General features: G+C 49.5%; 1 protein-coding gene across 6 annotated transcripts in view; it reads left to right on the forward strand.

The window, feature by feature from the left end:
• The window catches only part of AFAP1L2 (actin filament associated protein 1 like 2), a 117546-nt gene that overhangs the window by 18664 nt on the left and 73895 nt on the right, over nt 1-24987 (forward strand). Inside the window, exon 1 of one of the 6 annotated variants that reach the window (XM_057735240.1) lies at nt 2107-2268. The exons of the other annotated variants lie outside the window; for them this stretch is intronic. Within the exon in view, the coding sequence (XP_057591223.1) occupies nt 2253-2268 (16 nt within the window). The 5' untranslated portion in view covers nt 2107-2252. Of the gene's footprint in view, nt 1-2106; nt 2269-24987 lie in introns of those variants that run through there. 6 annotated transcript variants of the gene reach the window in all.

Consider the following 24987-nt stretch of genomic DNA (forward strand, 5'->3'; position numbering starts at 1 on the left):
ACCCCACACTCCCAACAGCAGTCCCTCGGCCACCTGACACACTCGCTGCAGTCCCTGGTAACACCTGGCACCTGACAGGCGCTCAGGTAATAAATATCTGAAGACTGACTGAGTGCCTGAGTGGGGGTACCCACCACCTGGTCACCTAAGTTGCTGGAATCCACAAGGTCCACCTGGGCTCTTCCATCTCCCTCACGCCCTGTGCTCAGGCACGGAGCGCTGGCGTGGAACTTCCTGCCTATGTCTGGCCCAGTCTTCTCCTCCCCATCCAGGTGTCTACTGCCCCAGCGACTTCTCATCCAGCAGGTGCAACTGCCCCCTACACTCCACCCTCCAGTCAGCTACCCAGGGAGCCCAGGCACCTTCACTTTTCAGTGCCGCCCAGTCCCCCTAACTTTCAGATCACGGGGTGTTCCAGACCCTGGAACAAGCATGTGTCCACCCCTCCAGCCTCATCTCCTCTACTCCTGGGGTCTTCCTTTTGGCTTCAGCAACACAGAACTGTTTGACCTTAAAATGGTTCACCTCTTTGCCACTGGCCTCGCTGTCCTTTCTGCCTGGAAGGCTGCAGTCACTCTGCCTCTCCTGTCACCACACCAGCTCTAATTCCTCTTTTAAGGCTCAGCTCAGCTATCACCTCTTCTAGAGAGCTTAGGAGGCTTCTACAGGCTGGACCAGGGCCCTCCACTGGGTTCCCAGAATCCCTTGTGCTTGGGTCTAATCAGAGCCCTTACCTGGCTGGGCCATCATTGTTGACTTGTCTGTGTGCTCCACAAGGCAGTGACAGACAGCCCGGCACTTCTATGAACGCCAGGAAAGTTTTGTGAATAAATATCTGGAAGAAGATCACCTGGGCTTAATGCCTGCTGTGTTCTCTTTTAGATGTGTGACTTTGGGCAAGTTGTTTAACCTCTGTAAGCCTCAGTTTCTTCAACTATTGAATACATGATAGAAATAATAGTAACACCCAGATCACAGGGTTATTGGGAAAATTAAAGGCTGCGCACCTACAGCCCTTAGCATCAAGCCTGGCTTGTGAGGACAGCTCTTTGGTTAGCTGCTAATGGAATTGAGGAAAACATTTCTAAGACTGCTGGGGCAGAAGGTCTCCAAACATCAGCGCTAACTCTGCTGTTCCAAGGAAGAATTAGCAAGTCTTTTAGAAAACAGAGCAGCAGCAACAACAAATCTTCCTTAAGTGTTCCTTCAAGGAAGTTGGGGGAGACTTGTTGAAAAACCAGGCGTCCAGCACAAATTGTGATTGAGTCTTAAAGTGAAAATGGAAGTTAAAAGGAAGACACGGATCTTCTTTGGAGGCGGCGGGCGGTGGTGGTGGGGGGGGTCGGGGGACATGGGCTTGTTGAGAGGGCATAAGAGACTGGGGGCGCCGATGGAAAACAAAAAGGACAGAAGTGTGGACTTGGTGGCAGCGATGGCATAGGGTGGAGTTATAGCCACGACTCAACTCCCTATGGAATAGATGGTACCCCTCCAAGGCGGTTGGCGCTGTGCCAGCCCAGGCGCCCGGCGCTCCAGGATTTATCTAGGCGGCTCTAGAAATGTTAGTCCTTCTCGGGAGAGCCTGGCACAAGGCGCGCAGGGAATCCGGGCTTGGGGAGAGGGCGGCAAGTAGATGTGTGCGCCGTCGGCTGCCCGGAGAGATTGCAGGAGAGTGGGAGCGATTCCCGAAGAATTAGGGGCGGACTCAGTTGCCCCCACCGCTGTCCCCACGCCCCCCCCCCCTCGGGAAATGCCAAAGGCAAAAGCGCGCAGGCCCGGAGGACAAGCGGGGGGCGCTCTAGGCACCTCTCTGCCCGCCGCCTGCGACCTCAGTCTCCCGCTCCCAGCAGTGGGTTCGCGGCCCGGCGGTTGGAAGAACAACTCTCCTAGGCCCGCCCGAGCCCGCCCCTCCCCGAGGCCTCCCCCAGGCTCTGGGCAAGTCTCGGTCTCCCTGCCGCCGCCCCCGGGGCCCGGACGTGAAGCAGCTGCCGGGCGGCCGCGGACGCGAGAGCGGGCGCGCGCGGATCTGAGCGCCGACGGTCCGCCGGGGTCGGCCGCGGAGTTCCCCGGCGGGGGCGGCGCGCCGGGCGGGGACCGGGTCCGGGGGCCCCGGGCGCGGCGGCCGCGCCAGGAGGTCCGGCCGCGAGCGTGACCTCACGGGGAGGGGCCAGCGCGGCGGCCCTGGGCGCGGAGCCGAGCTCCGAGAGCGCAGCGCCGGAGCCGAGCCGCGAGGAGCGCACGCTGCGGCCCCGATGGAGCGGTTCAAAGGTGAGGACGCGGGTCCCGGGGCGGCGCGCCCCCAAGCCCTTCCCGCCCCGCGCGGCGCCGGAAGGCGAGGCCGGGGGTAGCGGGGGCGTCACCAGGTGCGCCTCGCGTCCCGCCGGGGCTCAGGTGAGCCAGGACAGCTGCCCCCGCCCAGCCCGGATCTGGGCCGAAGACCCGGGCCACAGCGGCGCCGCGGGCGGGTAGAGCGGACTCCTAGGTGGCGGCTGCGGCCCGGGCGCTTTGATCCTCCCGGGCGCGGAGGGCTGGGGTCGGCGTGGAGAGGCTTCTCACCTGTTGGAGGACCTGGCGTTGCGCTTGGAGACCCACCCTCTAAGCCCCGGTCGCCCCGGAAAGATGCCGGAGGCCGAGCAGTTCCCGAATGAGATCGGAACAGTGCGGGGCTGCTTGGGGGGCAAAGGTTTCTCCAGAGGGCGCCGGCCGGAGCAGAGGGTTTCTTGCAAACCTCGAGAAAGAGCCTGCGAGGGGATGCGCTTGGGCGGTAGGGTAGGGTGGGGTGGGCGCGCAGCTCCGCTCCTGGCTTGGTCGGGCCACCCCAATCGTGCGGCTGCTCCGGTAACTCTCTCTCTCTGAGCCCTTCTCCGCTGCCTCACCCCCAAGCAAGGGCGGGGTGCAGGGATTGGGGGCCGAGCTGGGTACCCGGCAGGTGGAGCGCGTCTTAGCCCAAGGGCTTAGCTGAAGCGCAGCTGGGCAAATTTTGGGTTGGCCTGGGCCGGGGATCTCGGCCAAACCCTGGTGGGCGGGCCGGCCGGCTGGTCGGCCGGCCCGGGTTGTACTGGATGTGCCCGGCTCGCACCCGTGCTGAGTCGCGGGGCTGGAGTCTAGAAGCCTCGGGTTGCACATCTTTTGGAAAAGGAGTTAAAGAGCTGCCCCTTAAGCGTGAAGCTACTAGGACCCCCCGCCACCTTTGGGGAAGCTTCTTGCACTTTCTCGTCTTGGACGTCTTTCTGCCAAACCTGCAAAAGGAAATACTGTTTCTATATTTATTTTCCCCTGGGAGAGAGTAATAAAGGAGAACGCTCAGATTCCCAAGGAATCTCACTCCCAGTGGTTTCTCATTTCGGAAATGACAAACTTTTAGAGCTCAGCTTTGATTCCCTAAACTAGTTGTATCTTTTGATTTTTCTGCTTGTTTTTTTCTCATCTGGGTCACCTGGTTACAGCTGCGGGTGAAAGACCTAAATCTTAGGCAGGGCTTCACGTGTAAGGGAAGGGTCTTTGCCAAGAGCACAGAAGCCAGCTGGGGAGAAAGTTAAATTAATTGGCAATCTTCTGGGTTTTTTTTTTTTTTTTTTTTTCCTGTGAACCCTCCCTAGAGCCTCTGGCACATTTCTAACCCGGTGGTTTTTTGTCTCAAATTCTGCTGAGATCACGTCAGTTCTGAGCCTGAATGACTGAATGTGTCCTTCTGTAGTCTCAGAACACTTGAGGAAGCCACAGCCCCTCTCCTTCTACAATGGCAGTTTGCTACTCCCTGCCCCACTGGGGCCCCTCCACCCTTTGGGAGGGACCCTCACAGGGAATTGGAGACTTGCGTTGCCTCCCTGAAGGCCCCTTCCTGCTCAGAGCCTGCCCTTCCTGAATTGTGTTACCTCCTGATTGAAGGTCCAGGTTACAAGCTACTTTCTCAAATCAGTATATTAATCTTGCTGAGTTAGGGCAAATGATGACATTTTGGGTCATCTTTCCAAATGCCCAGTTATTATCAGAAGGCTTTTGTTAATAGCTTTTGACTTGGCCTTTAACCTGAGAAGGTCCTCTTAGTTATCTTTTTCTCTTGGGAGTTTAAAAATCCTCCCATCCTCAAAGATCACTAAGAGGTTTTTGCCCAGGGAAGGAAGTTTAGTTTCCAGTTCAGAGTGTTTGTTTTTGGTAACACATGTATCTGCCTCCTCATTTTGCAGTAAATCAAGCTCAGCAAGTGATAAGCGAATATGTTTGAGAATTATCCGGATTGCAGAGGCCAATCCAACTCATCTTTTAGTGTTTGACTCTGGAGAAAAATCTCCAAGTTTCACTAATCAGTGCTGCTAATATATTTACTAGACATTTCAGTTGAGGAATTTGGGGATCCCCCACCCTGCCTCACCAGGAATGTAGAATTCCCCATTCACTGGAGAAGCTGAGTTGTACTTTGAACAGTCATTGACTTGAAAAGTTGATCTGTGCAAAATTAAGCACGTTGGACCCAATCTTCCATTAACCAGTGCAACTCTAACTAGTATCTTTTAAAATTTGTTATTTAAATGCCTCCTGTATGTTTCTAAATTCCCAATTTTGAGCTCTCTCTCTTCCCAAGTAGGTAGAATGCCTTGTCACCACCTCCAGATTCTCAAAATGTTTTCTCTCATTTGTAAATCTCACAAATCAGTTGATGTAGGAGAAATTGTTTTCCATGTTCCCCAGCCTGCATGTCACATATTGTGCATCTCCAAAACATCTTCCATTTTTAGGCTCTGGGCTGATTTTCCATTGTTTTGTAAGATGTAGAGGAGTGTCTGGAGGTAGAGAGTGGTTGGAATATCACTCTGTGTGTAATGCAAAAACATTTCCAGGCTTTCTCCTCATCCCATGTACGCCATTCTGCTAGATAGCCATGATTCTCTTAAGCTAAGACAAGGTGGTGGTGGAGGGAGTAGGTGGGGGTTGTCTTCCCCGGAGAGGTGGAGCTTTTATAAGAGTTGTCCTAGAAAGTGATGGTAGAGTTGCCGTATCTTGTATGTGAATCTCTTTGGTGTTGTCTAAGCTGTGGTAAGTCCTACGGGGGTACCTTGAGATGGTTCCCATCCTTGGGTGTTTACGTATTTATGTATCTCATAAAGGCATCCTTGTATCAGTGTGTGTGAGCCCACTGGCTGAACTCACACCATGTAGTCAAGGATTCTGGTTCCTGCTGCTCTTCCAGCTGGTGAGTGTGTCCAGGGCCAAATGTGACTGACCTACTATCTGTGGATTGTACTTGAGAGTCCATGCCAAAGCTTCCTGACATTGCATCACACTTGGATCCAAACATACAAGGTTGAGATAGTCACTTTAATTTGGATCACAGTATTAGTTGAAAGCATATCATTCTTTTCCTGTGTTCTTTGGTTTCTGAATAGTATCACCTGATTCCCTGGAGTGGGCACTTAGTTCTAGGGCATTGGAAGGTAGAGATGAGCTGTGAAGAGTCAAGCCAGTAAAAATACTTGAAAGCTTATGTAGGAATCATGAGATCTGTGGTCAGGGAAGGTCCAAAAATGGAAAACTAATTAAAAGAGATGAACAGATTGATAATATTCATTTCACCTGCAGAAGAATCATCTGAATTTGTTGTTTTTCCATGTCTAGGAGCTCAGGTTTTCCCAGTTGAAGTTCTACTTAAAGGTTTTAACTTCAGACACATATGGGAAACATCCAGGGAGCTTTAAACAATATGGATGCATAGACCCCACCCAAGACATTCTGATTTAATTGGTCTAACGGTTTGGCTTAAGCGTTGTGGTTTTTGAAGCTCTCCAGGTGATTCCAATGTGTAGCCAATGATAAGAACCATTGAAAAAAGATAATTGTATAACATCTTCCTCACTTGGAAAATTAAGAGCAAGTGTGGAGTGAAACAGGTACCCCCCCCCCCCATACTCACATGATGTGGTTTCACCAAATCTCGTGATACCCGCAGAAATCTAATGTAATTCACCTGAAGCTATTATGGGCTTTAAAAGGCTGTGGGAAAGCTACTGAAAAACAGTCTCCAATGTGATGCTTCCAAATCCTGAGCTCAGGGTTTGCTCATGGTTTTTCTTGACCCCAAGCCCTCCTGACTTTGAAGCTCTTTGTGTGGGAGCCCTTGATGCTTTGGCAATGTAATGGTCTGAAACAATTTCTGAGAGGTCACCTTTGGTGCTGAAAGGCCAGGAGGGGTGGGAGAATTCTGCTCTGGGCCCTTCCCCTCTTCTGAAGGGGCGGGAGCTCTGGGAACTGGGCTTGTTCCAGGCACCATTAAAGGGCCAGGAGGGGCCAAGGAGCTTCAAAGCTGAGGAAGCTGTGCCAGTTTTCTTCCAAATCCCTTTAATGATGGGAAATGTTTCTCTAAAGACTTCTGTCATCCAGAGAAGGGAGACGTTCCCCAAGCCAAGGGAGGAGGGCATGTCTGTTCAGAGCCTAGGCTGAAACGGAAGGGAGAACAGTCAGGGTGCAAGGAAGAGGCAGCAGCTTGGGAACCGGGATCCCATCCTTGGGTGTTTACAAATTTATGTAAACACTGCTCGGTCGGTGAGTCACTGAGCTCTCCAGGCCTCAGTTTCCCCTTCTAGAAGACAACCTCCAGCATTTGCCTATCCTGTTTTCCGAGCACTCTTCAGTGCTCTGTGGTCACTGAGGAATCTCTGGAGGGAGGATGTGTCCTGAGGAGGGGGGGACAGTGAGGGAGGGAATGTGGGCAGCCCAACAAATGTCAGTTTAGGATTGTGATTCTTGTAAATAAAAGCAATTTCCTGTTGAGAGTGGTGAGCGGCAGCCTTGGTGGGAAAGAGAATGCCACCGGCCACGTGAGGAATTTGTTTCTCAGGGACCTTTGTGTGAACGTGTCTCCGGAGCCACTCTCTGCAACGCGGGATTATCGCTCTCCTTTGAGAGAGAGGTCCGCTGAGGCCGAAAGAGATGAAGCAACAGCCCAGAAAGTCAGAACAAAGATAAGAGAGCCCTGAGAACTGAGTTTCTAAAGGGTAGATTCCTGTTCTAATAACAGCAAGGGCTTATTTAGAAAGACGTGCTTAGAGCAATTTCAGGCTTATTCCTTATCAGTATACTTTTATCCAGGAAGGGATTCGCCACTCAGCGAAACTCCTCTGTCTTCAGGACGTGGCCCACAGCCTCCTCTTCCATGAAGCCTCCCCTGAATTACTGTGTGTCCCCCCACAATTTGGGGTGTAGCGTATCATAAGTGCTCAAAAACTGTTTCTTGAATTAAAGTCACATTGTCTTATCATTATCTGCCTCTATGTCTGTCTACCCTGAAGCCCCTTCGAGACAGGGATGTCTTTCTCCTCCAAGGATCCGTCCCCCTCAGCTCCTAGTGCACTGCCCGGCACACAGTAAGTGCCTGGGACATGATGGGGGCAGGAATGAAGGAATGAATTGCAGGCAACAGGAGGGCCTCCTCTCCTAAGTTCCGGCCCTCAGGGGCATCTCTGGGTCACAGAGGGAGATGAGACATAATCTCAGAGCCAGATTGCAGAGGTGGAGATGCAAGCCCACCGTGGCCGCCCTTGGCCTTCCCGACTTGAGCCTTGTTTCTGTCTGTTCCAGCACAGGGCTGTTGCTGTCTGCTGGTACAGCGAAGGATGCTGCAGGTTTCTGCTTGTGAGTATCAGCCTGCCTGTGCCCCTGCAGCAGCTCACCCGGCCTCCAGGGCTCCCGAGGGCGCAGACCTGGCTCTGCCCATGCTCTGGCCTGGGGCTGAGGGATCTGGTGGAGCTGGGCGCCAGCCTGGGCACTCCGGGGCTCAGGGTTCTAATCTGGCCTTTGCCACTAACTCGCTGTGCGACCTTGGGCAAGTCACTTAATCTCTCTGGGCCTTGTCTCCTCATCTGTATGAGTGAGGGTAATGATTACTAACTGCTGCTTGGTGGAATAACTTGTAAGAGCTACGGTGCTGTACTTGTGAGGGGCAACGTTATATTAATTCAGGGGAGCAAGATACCCCAAAACCTCTGCGATGTGGTTCTGACCCAACCAGTTCCTACCTTCTTGGGCGGGGGGGGGGGGGATGGCTGGTTCCTCGCAGTTAATTTGGGCACCAGCTGTGCCCATCGCATGCTTTTCAGAGCTGTTGGGAGCTCTGAGCTGGGGATGCTCAGCCTGTTCCCAGGCAACCTAGCTTCTCAGAGCATCTGTTTAATCCCCTTGAGGTCAGCTGGAAAGGAGCTGGGCAAGGAATTTCTCTGCTGTCTCAGTGAGTTTATGTAAGAGAGACCCTTACATTCTAACAAGAACTTCAAGCTTTTTACTAATTTTCTGTCACTTGGCTCTCCCCCTTCTCCCTAGTTGATTTCAAAACAAATTGATGAAAAACTCCATTGAGAGGGAGGAGTAGGGAGAATGCATAGAAAAAGTCGGAGCTTGCGTTACCCTGGGCCATACTGCACTGGTGCAAAACCAGATGAGCCCAGTGTATTTTCATCTTCTCTCCCTGTGGGCCTTAAATACCAGGGAGGAGCAGGGAGGGGCACCGACACCAACAGAAGCCCTGCTCCGTTATTTCCTAAACAGACCCCTGAGTTCTCCTTGCACTTCCTTGAGCCCCTCCCAGGGACTTCAAAGACAGCAGCAGGCCTGTTGAGTGTGGTGCGCTCTGCCCCAGCAGATTGCAGACTGGGCTTCCGCTCCTGATTAAACGGAGGGAAGATGGTTAGCTGTTAGTGCTGAGAGAGCAGCCTGTGCTCCCACAAGGAATCGGAGCGGGGCCATGTGCATTCCTGCCCCTGGAGGTGGCTTTCCCAAGGAGGGTGACCAGCTGTCCCAGTTTGTCCGGGACTTGCCTGGTTTTGCCACTGAAAGTGCCAAGTCCCAGGAAATCCCTGAGTCCTGGGCAGACCTGAGATGGTGGGTCACCTTGTTCCCAGGCCTCAGCTTTATTAAAAGGCTCTAAGTCAAACATGTGGTTACTCCACGGCAAAGCCAATTGTTTCATCTCTTTGACAAGAAAGCAAAAGTCCAAAGCTCAAAAACTAGCAGTTCGTAACTAACCACAGGTGATACACACCAGTATCCTAAGTGAGAGAAGCCAGACTCGAAAAGCCTATACATTGCATGATTCCATTTATGTGACTTTCTGGACAGGGCAAAACTGTCAGAAAGGAAAACAGGTCAGTAGTTGCTAGGGCTGGGACAAGGGGTTCACCACAAAAGGGCAAGAGGGAAGTTTCTAGAATGATAGAAATCTTCATTTTTTGAATCTTTATAGTGGTGGTGGGTTACACAGTTCTAGAACTGTTCAGTCAACAGAGCAATTTTTTTTTCCTTTGTGTAAATTATACCTCCAGAAAGCTGACTTTAAAACAAACCCTAGCCATTTGTGACACTGTGGTATAAGATGAAGAATCCACCGAGCATGTGGCTGGCCATCATAGGTTGTAAATAGAATCTGAGATCTTGGTGTGGCCATGCCTGCAGCCTCTGGAGGTGCAACAGGAGGGGGCGAAGAGTTTTGGTACAAAACTAAATGACTCTGCGATGGTATCCTAAATGCAAGAGACTTGTCTGTGAGGCACAAACAGGGTGATGGTGGAAGCTCTCCCTCTATTTAGAGAAAAGGAAAAGCAGGTCTCCTAAAACCCAGGCAGCAGATGTGCCCAGGAGGGTCATGGAATATTGACGCGTTAGTTTCAGGTTCCTACCCTGGGAACTCTTCTGCTACACAGGTGGATCTAATGTATTGACTTTGGCAGCTCTTCTGCTGCAAATTTTTTTGTTGTTTGTTTTTTCTTTTTGTTTTCACCAATAAAGGTATTGAATTGGATTTGAGTACCCAAGTCTGCACCGTAGTTATTTCCTGGCTGACCTTCTGTTTTTGGCCGTCCTGTGTGTCTATGCTAGCTAGGATCGATTTTGAGGGGGTAGAATGCATGATGTAGCAAAATACTGCACCTCGTCCCATGTGAGGTAAGGGATCAGCCCTCTTGTTTCCACACAGGGAAAAGCCTGGTGATGCACAAGCAGCACCAGCCCTTGCTCACTAGTCCAGGAGAGGGGATGTAGAATCCTGCGAGGATGAGGAAGTATCATTCTGGTGGTCCTAATGGAATCTGAAGAGCTCAGTGGTTCCCATCTCTTAGAAACTCAAACCCCAAGTCGAACTGGCTTGTGCTTCAGGTGAACTGTGTTTGGCTCTATGACCCGGGTAGCTGGCTCTGTGTCTTCTCATTTTCATTAAGTACAGTGGGTTGGAAGGCTGCAGAACTTTCGTCCATGAGGACTGTATGGGCCCAGATGACGTTCAGCCACAAATTACACAGGAGAGTTTCACATATGCAACTCTTCTTAATCATAAATGTGTCCAGGACACTCGTTACCCACAAAGCCAGCACTGTTTCACCTGTTCTTGGGGTATTGAGGAAGGAATGCTGAATAATAGCAGAATAATAGAACAATTGCAGTCCTTAGTCCTAATTGTCTCAGCTATGCTAGGGGACAGTGGTGGGGGGTGGTGAAGAGGCAGAAAATATTTTTAGTGCATATTTGCAGTGAATCTTCCCTGATGCAGGGTCAGGCCTGGCTTGTGTCTGGTCCACCTTGGAAGGGCCAGTTTTGGAGCAGCCCAAGGACCCACTTCTAGGTTGAATACAAGCGTGAGTACTAGTTTGAGGGCTGCCGAGGAGAAGCTGGGAGTGCATGGGTGGGAAATTCCAGATACTTCCTTACCTGGACTGCAAACTGTTGCCAGCATCTCCCCAGGCTACCCTGGCACACTGGCATTTTGGGGTTCCGGGGACTGTCAGCCTTCCTCTTAGACCAGCAAGTGGGAATCCTGCCATTTCCTTCCATCCTCCACTGCCCCCCCTTTACTTCTCTCCCAGTTTTTACACAACAGGATTTATTCATGTTAACTGTATTCAAGTCCCCAGATGAGGGGAGAAAAAAAAGACTGTGTTGAATGAGGTTATTGTTTGGAGAGTTCACTGACTTCTTTTATTTAATACCCACAGTCCTAGAACATATTGAGCTGATTTACTAAAATTCAAATACGGGCCTTTGGGAAGGAACTCCGAGGGTGCTGGGTGTCTCTGATATCAGGGCTGGGACCTCTTGGGTGAAGGATTTTGCTGGGGGCATCTCATCCTCATCATCGTGCTCTTGGGTCTCCTTAGGGGCAGATATTCTCATTTACAATCCCAGACTTCTTATGAGCCCGAGGTGGTCACCACCCTCCTGCCCTTGGCATTGTCAGGCTTTTTGTGGCACCCCTTTCTGGCACTTTCTTTGAAGAAATGAGGATGGACACCACCACTAGGTACTTCCATTAACAGAGACACCCTGTGGCTTCTCTGCTTGGCCGTCTCCTGCACAAGTGGAAGGGAATAAAGGGTGGTGATGTGGCAGAGCTGGGGCAGAAGCAGCACGTATCAAACAACCTCACGCCTACCGCTCCAGTGCCTGACGCAGTGCGGCTGGCCCACGACAGTCCTGGCCTGTTTGGATCACGTGTCTTTCAGCGTGTTTTGGAGATGGGGTCTCTGTGGCCGGTATTGCTGGAGTTGTGGCTGAGGGTCATGGGGTGTATGATGGTCCAGCGTGGTTGTCTAGTGCGAGGTGACAGCTCCAGGTGTCTGAAGCCCTTGAGGGTCTCCTGAGAGAGCCACTGCAGGGATCTGAGCTGGGGTGAGACGCGTGTCTCACGGGAGACAGTGAGAGCCTTTCTCTGGTTTAAGTCAGCAACGTCCCAGATGTCCTGAACGTTAGACCGCGCCACAGCAGGTTGGCTCGAGGACAAAATCATCACAGGCAAGTGTGAGTGTGTGTTAGGTGCTGCAGGACCCCTCCTGGGCACAGGCCCTGCTGCTTCATCAGGCCCTAGAAAATGTCGCTCCACCCTGCCTGCTGCAAAGAAGGCCACCTTCCCCGACCCTCACGTGCTCACCCTGAAACCTTGCCAGCCATCCCACCCGACCCAGGGCAGGTTACTGTGACTCATCGTGGAGACTAGGATTCCCGGGAGAGTTCTCACCCTCTCTCTGTGGGTCCTTAAATGGCCCTGTGACCTGCTAACCTCCGAGGGGTGGAAGGAACAGTCTCAGCCTTGGGCGGGGCTCCTCCCACTGCCATCCCAGGCTCCCTGGAAATGAGCGTCAGAGGAGGGCCTGGCATCCGCACAGGGGGAGCATGAGAACATCGCCACAGTTTGGATAAATGTTCCAACATGAAGGCTCAACGTTGACTCAAATAATTTTTTCCCATTGACCTCCCGGCTTCCCCGTGGGCAAGCGTCCATCTCCCGCCCATCCCATGCTGGTTTGGTGTATGTAACTGTAAACAGCTCAGGCTGGGAGCAAATCTCCGAGAGTTATGGGATCCAGGTGTCGCCCCTGGCTCTCCGCGCAGTGGTTCCCTTGAGAGTGGGAAAGGTCGTTTTGTTTTCCGAGGGAGAATTTAGTCTGTTGCATTGAGATCAAATCCTTTGGAAGCATGACTCTCTCCAGTGTCCCCACCCCCCAGGTCTCCACTTACGACTGAAAGAGACTGGGGGAGGGGCTCCAATGCGTGAGTGAGTGGGGTTTTTGCCTCTCTGACCCGAGGTAAGGGCCCCCTGTGCTCTCAAGTCTGCAGGGAGGCAGCGACATGATGCTGTTGACCAAGCAGCAGACAGAGAGGCCCGCATCCTCTGTGTGAGGATGTGGGGCCCACTCTCCAGGCAAGTTTCAGGTCTGTTTAAGCCTCCTTTCTCCAGTACAGCTGGCCCTGGGCGTGGCCGCTAGCAGGCAGGAAGCCTCTTGTCTTAAGTAGGAGGCCTCTAAAGTGTGTAGGCGGCTGTGGGCACTTCGTTAGCTCCCTGGGCCTAGCAATAGACTTGGAAGTCATCTCAGCAGAAGTGGTTGCAGGGACCGTGTTAGAAAATGCCTTTGGTTGGTTGGGGGACATGGGGGGCACCGCTGTTGGGGGTCTGGCTTCCCCCCCTTTGCATCCTTGCAGCCCTTAACATACCTGGCAGGTGGAGCCCCAGTGAAGGGAAAAGAAGCTGATAAACTCATTCACTTCACGGACATCAGACATGATTGGGATGTGTGTGTGTGTGTGTGTGTGTGTCTGTCTGTCTGTCTGTCTGTCTTGGAGAAGAGGTGTCAGTGACAATCAGCTCCATTTTCTTGGAATTTCCTAAAGCTATTTACCTAAGGCCCTTAAAGGATAAGATTGGTGTCCTACAGAGTGAATTGGGAGATTGGGATACCAAATTGTACACTCTAAATATATAGTTTATTGTAAAAAAAAAAAAAAAAAAAAGGTTGGTGTCCTACAACAAGATTTATTTTTCTGCCCTGGGGAGGTTGAGGCAGCTTGGAAGAGAGAAAGTGAGAATTCAGAGAGGATGTGTTCTGCTGGGATGGACTGACGTCCAGATGCCATGCTTATTCGTCAAGGCTCACTTAGCCTTGACACCTTGACCTTGGGCCCACCCCCCTCCACCCCAAGCCTTCAAGCCCTCACTGCATCTTGCACAGCCCTGCTCTCTGCCTTCATCCTTGTCTGCCATGTGTCTGTGCATATGGATTTCTTCTCTGGCTGGAAGAAACAAGGCCAGTCACATCGCTTGGAGCAAAATGTTTTCTACAAATGGCTTTTTTTTTTTTTTTTTTTTTTCCTTTCTTAAAACATTACCATTACTGAGTGTGAAAATGGTTTAGATTCAGGAGGAAACAGTTGGCTGGCAGAGATCCTGGTGCGGTCTTGGGTAAGATTCCTCTGTGTCACTAATGACTTTATTCGGTACATTTCCGGCACAAGAGCACTTGGCAGTTGGGGAATTTTGTGGCTGAGAACTTTCACCAAGGCAAGAGCAGCAGCCGGAGCAGCTTCCAGCTGAGACCAAGGAGGAAAGTCTTCCTTTTATTCAGGACAATCCAGACCTGTCCAGTGGGTGTCTCTTATCCACCTTGGTAGTTGAACTCGGATGCTCATGGACCTTTTCTTTCTAGAATATTCTGTCTTTAGGTTTCCCTGAGACTTCAATACCTTGCTACATGGCTAAGGTGAGCCCACATTTCTTAGGGTCCCTGAACCAGGCCCCCTTCCTTGAGTGCAGGCAGTGTCTAAGGCAATATGCCAGTGGCTGTGGGGAGAGCAGGGAGATGTGCTCTCCCCTTGTACGGCGCTGGAAAAAATCTGAGTTCCTCTTGCAGTGGCCCATGCCTACTCGTCCAGCCTCTGTGGCTATTTCACACTTTATTCTATACCCCAGCTATACTGGATTCCTTGGGTTTCCCCAAATTGGGCTTTCGCAAATGCTGTTCCTTTAACCTGGAATGTTAAACCCCTCAGGGTTGCCTGCCAGGCTTATCTGTCAAAGCTCACTCAGCCTTGACTTTGACCCACTGAAGCCTTTAACCCCTCACTGCACCTTGCATGACCCTCCACGGCCATGGTCATTGAGTCCATGTTACAGTTGATGGAAAGCCTATGTTCCCAGGAGGCTGAAAGCTCAAGGGTCAACAGCCATTATTCCTCTCTGTGTCCATAGCATCTAACTCCACGGGTGGTGTGTTGTCAGTGCTCATGTATAGGATCGTGTGATTGAGAAATGGTTGCTGTCCTCAAGTTTTCTGAGTCTGCATCAAAGTTAAGGGCTTCTGTTCATTATTGGGATTGCTGGACAAAGGGAATAGGCAGCTGGCAGAAAGGAGAGAGAGATTTACACTGTCTAAAAGCTTCAAGGGATTAACATTTAGAATATGCAAGAAACTCCTGTAAATCAGCCAGAAAAAGGCAGAAATCTCAGTAGAAATGCAGGTGAATAAAGGTTGTGAATGGGAGTTTACAGGTGAAGGAGCCTCCAAAACACTAACAAGCACCTGAAGAAAAGCTCCTTTAGTCTTCAGAGCCAAACCAGCCAAAACAACCGCCCAGTAGGCGGGCGGAAGTGAGGGGCTGCAGGAGGCCAGGTGTTCTTAGAACACTCAGAGCTTTCTGCATGGGTCCACTCTGGGCAGGTTTGAAAATAATCTTTGCAGCGTTATTTGTGGTGGTGGAGAGCGGGAAGTGGTCTTGGTGTCTAGGTGAGCGATGACAGCAGACGCACATTCTAGAAAATTATGCAGCAGTAGAAGCAATGGATTAGATGTCCGTCCAGAAACATAGAGGGTTCTTTAAAACGTAGTGCTGACTGAAAGGTAGGGAGCAGAAGAGCACATTTGACAATTGCATTTCAGGCCATTAAAAATTCATAAAGCAGTATGCATTGAGCAGAAACGCATACAAACAAAAAGGTGCGTCCTGGAAAGACCATCATCTCTGTTGGTAGCAGGGGATGGGATACAGGCCTGAAAGGGAATTTGTAAGAGTTTGTTTATAGTCTGCTGTTGATGCCGGAAGCCTGCAAATCTGACTTGAAGCAGAACTTGGCATAGTGATGGCAACACCAGAAGCACAAGCAGTACGCTGTGGAGGGGTGGGGGTGGGGCGGGCACTCATCTCCCCACAGCCACGCCCCCTCCACCCCCCCGCCGGCCCCCCAACCCCCCACCCCCGCCGCAGGCCATGGGGAAGTTAATGGGGAGGCCACTTTCTTGTTAATTGCTGGGCTGTTGGAGACTCTGCCGGTGAGGTTGTGGTAAGAGACCACCCTTACAATTCACACTAAATTAGCTAATGCTTTTTGCAGAGCTGTAGCCCTGATTAGCAGCCTGCGGTGATCATGAGGGGAGGGGATGCTGTAACCGCCGCCCCCCGCCCCCCCCATAAGCCTGGGATGGTAGAGCTGGCTTTTAATAGTTGCGTTATTTTTCAGTCACCTCCAGCTACTCTGAGCACCTGGTGTCGTCTTTGGCTTCAGATTGTTAATAAGTACATAGAGGTCACAGCCGAGAGCTGATGGCCGAAGGTTTACAGATTAAGTCAGAGGCATTGGAATTGGATTTTTCCAGTATCGGATTGATTGGATAGGAAGCTGCTAGACTTTGCACAGCAGTTCATTTGTGCTTCCCTCCAGCAGGAGATGGAATATTCTCTCAAAACCACGGCATCCAAACAAGCAATGGCTTCTCCCACAAACGGAGCCGGGGTCTGTTCGATCTGGACAGAGCTGGACCCTAACATTTTTTGTTCCATCTCTGTTTCTACTTGACATATACTTATTTTCCCTTTTTTTTTTTTAAAGTCTTTTTGCGATTCAAAGGTGTGTGTGGTAAAGAGCCATTTGGACCAGGGAGGCCACCGCCCGCTCCTGCTGTGCCCAGTGTGTGCTCTGCGAGGCTGCCTAGGCCCAGGAGGCAGAACCTGGAGCTGTCTGGGGTCTTGTGATCATGGGCCAAAGACCTGACTCTTTCGGGTGTGGCTCAGCTGGGGCAGGGGGGACAGCAGATCCAAATGTGTGTAGAAGCCAAGAACTAAAGCTTAAGGTTTTCAGAAAATGGAAAAATCCCTGATTTTGGCTCTGCTGGTTTGATTGTTTTCCCACTCTTCTTTCTCATGCAGTGATGTCTTTTTCTTCTAGCTGATCTTCATCTGACCTGTCCATTTACTGACCACATTCCGTTTCTGCCCTCTGTCTCTGGACCTCCATTCCCCATTTCTGGGTCCACAGGAGTGTGTATACCTCAGTTTTGGAACAACATAGATCTGCATTTCTCTTCTCAAGTTCAAGCGTCAGCCCCAGGGTCCTTTCCAGTTAGAAGGGTTTGTGACTTTGTAATGAACTTGCTGATGGGTGTAAATAGCCCTTTGTAATAGTGAATTTCCAGGTATTCACACCATAGGATTTTTTGAATTTCATCTTGTCCAGGTGTCATCTGGGTGGTGAGATGAAGCTGGGCACCGTTTTAATGGGGCTCCCGTCCTAATGGAGCTTCCATTCTAGAGGAAGAGAGCAGGCCATGAGGAAGCAGGTACCGTTCTAAGAAAGGATACCTTCAGGTAGTAGTACATCATATGAAAAACTGTGATTTGAGAGAAGTTGGCAGGGGCAGGGGAAGGGAGCAGCCCCAACATCAGCCAGGGTGGTCACAGAGACTCTCTGAGATGATGTCTGGGTTGAGATCTAAATGAAGAGGAGAAGCCTGCTGCATGGAGAACCAGGGTTGGGTGTTCCAGGCAGAGACAGCAGCAGGTGCAAAGGTCCTGAGATCATCCGTCTATGCCGACCTGGTTTGTATCCAGCTTGGATATTTGCAACGTCGAGCGGTTACTTGCCCTCTCTCAGCCTCAGTTTCTTCATTTGAAAGGGGCTGGTTCCCCCCTTCCTTAGAGGTTTAGTGAGGATTGAGTAAAATCTTGTTTATTAATACTTACGGGGGTAGGTTCAGCACATGGTTGGAGCCCCAAAATGCTAGTTCTGGGTGGTAGGTGGTGGTGAAACAAGACGCTGGGCTCTGTGTGCCGTGAATCTGCTGTGTTTATGCGGATGCCTAAAACCTTTCTTTGCTTTCAGTAATGTGGCCAGTAAGGCTGTGTGGGGGCGGGGCAAGCTGATGCCTGTAAAAGAGCTGTTTCCTGTTTCTGAACCAGGTAGCGCGAGAACATTGTGCCTCATTTAGTCCCCTGTCACCCCGCCTCAGTGTTCCCCATGTGTCATGATCACTGCCCTACTCCTATCCCAGGCTTGTTGGGGAGATGAATGAAATCGTGCGTGAAAGTGTTCTGAAAACTGAAAAGCACTGAATGTGTATGAAAGGTGATTATTTCAGTGCTGGACTGGGATTTGCATGGCGAGCAAAGAGAAGTCCATGGTACTTCCTTAGGGTCGCTAATTGTTCCTGACGAGTTCTCAACCCTGGCCAGAAGGTGGGCTTTCTTGGTTACGGTGGGAACAGGTTTGAGACTGGCTACTGAGATGGGCAGTGAGACGTGGGATCGTGGTCAGCCGTGAAGTCTCAGTAAGAGAGTCGGTCAGGCTGGTGAAGTTCATTTCAGTCCTGCAGGCAGTGGGCCCTTCTGTGCCTAGTGCCCATCTGCAAGATGAGGAGGGTGATAAGCTCTCTGCAGTCACGGGTCCAGTGCCCCATGGCCTGGATACCCATTGCAACCCCACGGGAGCATCTGTTCAGAGCCACATTGCTGCTGGGTGCACTGTGCCTGCTCATTCCAGGTTGCTGCTCCCTGGCCTGGCAGTGGAGTCCTGCTGGACCCAGGGAAGCCCTGGCCTCCTGCAGCTGCTGCCTGGGTAGGGCTGGGCTGCCTGGGACACATGCATCTGACCTCTCCTGACTTGCAGCACTGCCTCTCTCTGGAGGGGGAGCCCTTCCAGCCATCAACCCTGACTGTCTTCACCTTCCTTATTCTGCAGCTGCTGCTGCCTTCTTGATATTAAGTGGAGCATTAAGAGTGATTATAGTGATTATGAAAAAATAATAATACCCATATCTTTTACTTCTTATTTCAATATACGCTCCATCTTTAACTTTCATGAATATCCCGGTGAGACGTGTCAGAAATCTTAAGGTCACTGTTTTCTCCACGGGGTAACTGAGAGCCTGAGCCTTTACACTTAACTGTCACACATCTAGTGACGAGGAAGCTGTTTCTACTGGCAGATGAGTTTTCAGACTCTCCGCCAAGTACAAGGCTTTCTGTCCACATCTGGTAGTGGCTATATTCATAGGCTCAGCAGTGGCCTCTCCGCCCTGGGCATGTTGTTCTCACCATCTCACTTAATCCCTACATCCTACCAGGAGGTGGTAGTGAGAATGTGATATACCTACTCTCACCCTCTACCAGGTACCTGTAGCCTCCTTGGCCGGGGTGGGGGTGGGGGTGCTGCATACCTGGTAGGGTTCAGGTAGGAAAAGCATCTAAGAATCTTTCAGTGACATTCTTGGCATTGCTTTGCTCTGGGGGGAGGTCCCCTGGAATGCAGAGACGTGTGCCCCTGAGTTAGGCTGAGCTGAGAATGTTAATAAAAGACTTCCCAGAGCTTTTCCTTTGGACACTTTCATCTTATTCCAGGCCTGCAGAATCAGGACTGGGCATGGGGGCAGGGAGGCAGGCATCCTGCAGTAAACATTATTATCCTTATTCTGTGGATGGAGGAAATTGAAGCCAGCCGTTGGGGCAGAGGCAGCCCAAGCAAAAGCTCACAGCCAAGCTGGCAGGATCCAGACCCAGCTCTGTGGGACCCTAGAGTACATTCTGCTTCTTGATGTAGCTTGATCAAGCTCTACATGATCTCCATCCTCAGCTGGCTTCAACCCTGATTGACAGCCACACTTCTTGAATCTGATGTTAATGGGGCGTTGAGTCTCCCAGCTGGTGTCTCCCTTTGGGGTGGGGATGAGGATTCCCCAACATTGCTCACAGCGGAGGCTTAGCTGTCTCTGAGGAGAGCCCTGGCTGATGAAACAGCCTTCCCTAAAAGGCTTCTCTGTGCGCCTGGCTTCCGGGTGTCCTGTCTCCCTGTTGTATCCTCAGCTGGCCCGGCCAGACCTGTGTTTCTGCTGTTCTTTACAACAGGGAATGTGTGCTCCCGTCCCTCCTCCCTTCCCACTCACACCCACCTCATCACCGCCCCTGCCTCGGGAAGCCAGCTTCCATTGATCACATCTGGCTCCAGCTGCTCAGGCTCCACGTGGGACGCAATCAGCGCTTCCCTGGGCTGGCGTATGTGGGGCTCTGTGCCTCGCATCCCCGCCTTGTCCCCACAGCTAGCTTTATAGCCCCTAAAATGTACAGCAGAGTGTTTGGCACATAAGCAGGCATTCGCTTTGTTCCTGGTCATTCCCAGGAGTTTCTGTACAGTTTCCCTTCTGCCTCTTTCAACCAGCCTTCATGCGTCCCTGCTGAGTGTGTGGACCCAGCACTGCTGTGGGCACGTGGAGGGTCAAGAGAGGCAAGGCACCGTCCCTACCCATAGGGCATGGCTTGCCTGACCCGGCCGCTCCTCCCCATGGGCCTGGAAGCAGGTGTGTGTGCAGGGTAGGCACTCTCTGGGCGGGAGGCTTTGTTTGCTCATGTGCTCCCATGATGCTTTGCACGCTGTGTGATTAGTGGGATGGTCATGGATTCTGACAGGTAAGGGGGAACGTGAGCATTTCCCCCACTGGAAGAAGAAAAGATAAGTGAGGATATTCTCATTTGGAAAAATAAATGTCACCGCAGGCAACATTCAGCCACATGCCCTTTGAGCCCAACAGCTGTCTCTCATTTGCTGGCAAATGTTCCTGGTGATGAATGTCCTCCATCCTCGCTCACAGCCGTCCCTAAATGGAGGCTTTGGACAAGTGTGGGGGGAACAATGGCCCTTCTCAGAGAGCCCTCAGCAGACGCTCCCAATGAAGTTGGTTCATCACTTGGAGCTGGGTCAAGACCACAGACAAGATGCCATTGATTCAGCAAGGAAGGCTGCACACAGCCATGGAGATAGAGAGGCTGGAGGCTGCAAGAAACAGAGAAAAGGATGGGATTCATGGCTACTGAGAAAGGCCCTGAATAATCAGAGTGACTGATTCCACCTCTCAAATATTGCCTTCTAGAAGGTGACTTATGGGATGATGGCCCTCCCCCTTGACACATTTGCAAAGCCCTCTGCAGTTCTTAAAGGACCGTAGAGTTTTGGAGGGTCTTGTCCTTCTAGGGCAGAGGATGTTCCTCTAGAGGGACTGAAGGCTAAGAGAGATGAAGGGCTAGAGCCCTTGAACTTGGCCCTGGTTCCTCCCCTGAATCTGTCTGCTTCTTTCTGTAACCAGATCAGAAGGGATGATGGAGAAAAAGAAGATGAGGTGGAGAGTTGGGTAGAGCCAGTGAAGACTTCTTGGGGCTGAGAGTAGATACCACAGTGCCGCCAGTCTCAGGCTGGGCGTCCACAAGACCGCTTCCACCAAGTTTGGCTTCCAGTCTCCCTCTCTGTGCTTGTGTCTCCACTGACTTGCCAGGACAGAGATAAAAGGTCAGCTTTCCCAGCTCCATAAAAGGACCCAACTGGGCAAACTCAGTTTTTCTTCCTCTTTTTCTTTTTCTTTTCATTTTTTTCTTATGGAGTTACTTTAAATAATTCAAAAGAGTGTAAACAACAGCTACACATTTCAAACTGTTATTTCACTCTGTACGTTCAATGTAATAATTTTACTTTTTTTTTTAATGGCGAAAGTCATACATGCTTGTTATTAAATACACATATGTAGCAGAAATTTATAATGTGAAAATCCCTAGAATTCCACTCTGTGATAATATCTGTCAAGGAAATATTCGACCAAATATTTTTCTTCCTCTCTGCAGTAATTGTAACTGTCCCTCCCCTCCCTCTTTCTTTCCTTTCCTCCTGTCCTGCCCTCCCTCCTTTTCCCCTCCCCTCATCCCTGTCCTTTTTTCTCTCCTTATTTCCAACCCCCTTGTTATAGTTTTAAAAAGCAAAAGAGTCCAGTAAAAAGTACTCCTCTCTCATACCCCTGTTCACTCACTTTCCTTTGCTGGAAGCAAGCACTGGCCCAGTTTATAGATCCTTCAAAAAAAAAGGGGGGGAGGGGTGCATATATAAGCAGCCGTGTAGGTATAGTGTCCCCATCTTCCCCAGATGGAGCATACCCGCTATTCACCTTTTTATTTAAGTTGAGGATGTTTCTTGGAACTCATTCCTGATTGATCTGCTGATTTCTTTGTCATGCTGCTGTGTATTTCCTTCATGTGGAGATCACATAATTTATATCACTGTTGAGCCTTTAAGTTTTTCCCAATCCTTTGCTATAACAAACAATGCCACCGTGAATTTCCTTGCATGCAGGTCATTTCACACACACGAAGGATCTCATCTCAGAATAAAATCTCAGAAGCAAAATTGCTGGGTCAAAAGATATATGCATTTACAATTTGATTGGATAAATGCTTTCTTGGGAAGTTGTGTCCTTTTTGCTCTCATCAGCAAAGTGTCAGAGGATCTGTTTTCCTACACCCTCATCAACACAGCCTATTATTACACTTTTTCATCTTTGCCTATCAGCATGGCCAAAGGTATCTCTGTATGGTATCTCTCTTTCATTATAAGGGAAGTTGAACATCCTTTCATATGTTTAAAAGCCATTTGTATGTGTGTACTCATTTTTCTCTTGGGTTGTTGGTCTTTTAATTTCGTAGGCACTTTTTATATCATGAGGAAATTAACTCTTTGAATATGAACTGCAAATTTGCACCCCCTACCTCCCTGCCCAGTTTCTTGTCTTTTGACTTGCTTTTATATTTATTTTTCTAAAGTAGAATTTTTTTTGTATGTGTGTGGTCAAATTTATCACCTTTTATGGCTCTGGGTTTTGCTTGTACTTAGAAAGTCTTTCCCTAAAATTCTACTTTACAAAGTCTTTTTCCTTTTTTTTTTTTTTTTTTTTTTTTTAAACAGCCTCCTCAAAATATCATTTGGATACCATACAATTTACCATTTAAAGTGTACAATTCAGTGGTTTTTTTTTTTTTTTGTGGTATATTCACAGATATGTGCACCCTTCATCACAGTCAATTTTAGAACATTTCATCACCTCAAAAAAAAAAGACCCCTTACCCTTTAGCTGTCACCCCCTTATCCTTCAGCTGTCACCCCCTTATCCTTCATTCTCTCCCTCCCCCCCCCAGCCCTAAGCAACTACTAATCTACTTTCCTAGTCTGGACTCTCATATAAATAGAATCACATAATATGTAGACTCTTGGAATTGGCTTCTTTAACTTGGCGTAACGTTTTCAAGGTTCAGTCCAGGTTGTAGCACGTTATCAGTACTTCATTCCTTTTTATGACCAAATAATATTCCATTGTATGTCTGTGTATAGATATAACACACCTCATGTATCCATTCACCCATTGATGGACATTTGTGTTGTTCCCACTTTTTGGCTGTTATGAATAATGTTGCTCTAAGTATTTGTAATTAAGTTTTTATGATACTTTTTTGTTTCTCTTGGGTATATACCTAGGAGTAGAATTTCTAGGTTATGTGGTAACTTTGTGTTTAATTATTTGAGGACCTGCCAGTCAGTTTTTCAAAGTGACTGTAACATTTTACATTCCCACCAGCCATGCATTCTTCTAGTACTTTTGTGATCTTATTTTTCATGTTTTAAGTTTTTGAACAATTTGAAATTCATCACAAGGTATGACATAGGGTTCTAATTGTATATTTTTCCAGATGGCTACCCTGTTGTACCAGCAGTGTTTTTCAATAACCTATCTTTCTCAATGTCTTTTTCATAAACTAAATCACTGTATATACTAGGGCCTATTCCATACACTCTAGTTTTTTCCATTGATCTGTTTGTCCATTCACGTATCACTGCCACACTGCTTTAATTTTTGTAGTTTAGTAACATGTTCCCTCACTCTTAATTTAAAAAAAAAAACCACTCATCACAAGCATTTATTAAAGCTTTATCTATATGTAGTGCAGAGTTAGACATTGTGCAAATCATATCCTACATTGTTCCTGCCACCTAGAAGCCTGTAGTAAATAAGAGTTCTCATTGCCATGCCTCTAACAAATGTGTTACATGAATTATCTTATTTCACCTTATGATTCTATAAGGGTAGATAGAGCTTTTCATTCCTATTGTAGATGTGAGACAGATAACCTTGGATGGAAAGAAGACAGAAACCTACAGTGTTGTCTTCAAAGAGTTTTGGGTCAGGTGCTCTTAGGAGCCTTGTCAATGGAGAGACTGTCCAGCGCAGTGTGGCGTGAATTCACTCAAGGTCTTCCCTTGCTCCAGTGTCTGTTCCCTCCGTCGTGGAATGACCAGGGTGAGTGAGCCATTTGAAGAGAGCCCCACACTTTGGAATGGAGGCCTCTTGGATGTAAATCCTGTTCATCCCCCAGCACTAAATTGCCGTTGAGACTCCAGACAGTAGGGAAATGAGGTTGGACTTTAGCTACATTCCCTTCCCAGATTGTGTGACTCAAGATCCCTGCCAGGGATGGAGTTTTTGTTTTGTTTTTCCCCTCCTTGCAAAAGGATAGCAAAAGTATTTGCCATATAAAACACACAAGCCCCATAAAGTCCCAACCAATGAAATCATCTCTTCCCAGGCAGACTCACTCTCCTGACCTTGGCTGATTTCTACTCTCCAGGGAGTTGTAAGGCAAGGGAACTGATTTACTCAAGGAAAAGACCTACTTAACTTTCACTTACTCAGACTTCATCAAACACTTGGGGTTTGGGGGTTATGGGATTAAGACAGTATGATGTGACTGCCCTAGAAGTGTTCACTTGTAGAAATGTGGGGTAAACCCATGCAGAACAAGAAATCTCAAAAGGATTTTGCCTGGAAGTGGCAATAAAAATGCAATCCAAGGGCTTCCTAGGTGGCGCAGTGGTTAAGAATCCACCTGCCAATGCAGAGGTCATGGGTTCGATCCCAGCTCCAGGAAGATCCCACATGCCGCGGAGCAACTAAGCCCATGTGCCAAAAAAAAAAAAAAAAAAAAAAATGCAATCCAAGTTGCCTCAATATTTCAGAACTTCCACTAAAGGAAAAAATGTCTGTCTCTTCCTCTGTCTTCCTATCACCCCCTAAAGACATTTGTTTTATGGGAAAATTTTTCCAAAGTTTTAACTATTCCACTGGGTGGTGGGTGACTTGTCCTTTGTCTTTTACTGTGGGAAAATAGGATATTTGGGCTGGGTCAGTGTGACCTGGTTTTGCTGACTTAGTGTCAGACATCACCATTGCAGAGGAGCTGATACAGGTGGTGTATGTATCCCTGGCGTAGTCGGTGTAGCCCCTTCTCCATCTGGTGCATGTCTTGACCCGGACCATGTCGGGGAAGGTGCTTCCTCGGGGCTGGTGGGCCTGGGACTCACCAGCCCAGACCCCCTTAGTGATGACCAGCGATGTGTTCTTGGTCTTCCACAGTGGCCAGAACATCCCTGTAGGCCAAGCTTCTTCCTTTGTGAGTTTGCTTTGGGAACTTCTTGGACTGTAGGGTCTTGGGAAGCTGGGAAGTGCGAGTCATCACTTTTCTTCCAGGCCTTTAGCTTTGGTCTTTCAGGGCTAATTCAATTTCAGGCACCGTTTTATTTTTTACTTTCTTATTTTCTATTTTTTTTAAATT

The sequence above is a fragment of the Hippopotamus amphibius genome, chromosome 5, assembly GCF_030028045.1.
Source record: "Hippopotamus amphibius kiboko isolate mHipAmp2 chromosome 5, mHipAmp2.hap2, whole genome shotgun sequence".
In the NCBI taxonomy this organism is placed as follows: domain Eukaryota; kingdom Metazoa; phylum Chordata; class Mammalia; order Artiodactyla; family Hippopotamidae; genus Hippopotamus; species Hippopotamus amphibius.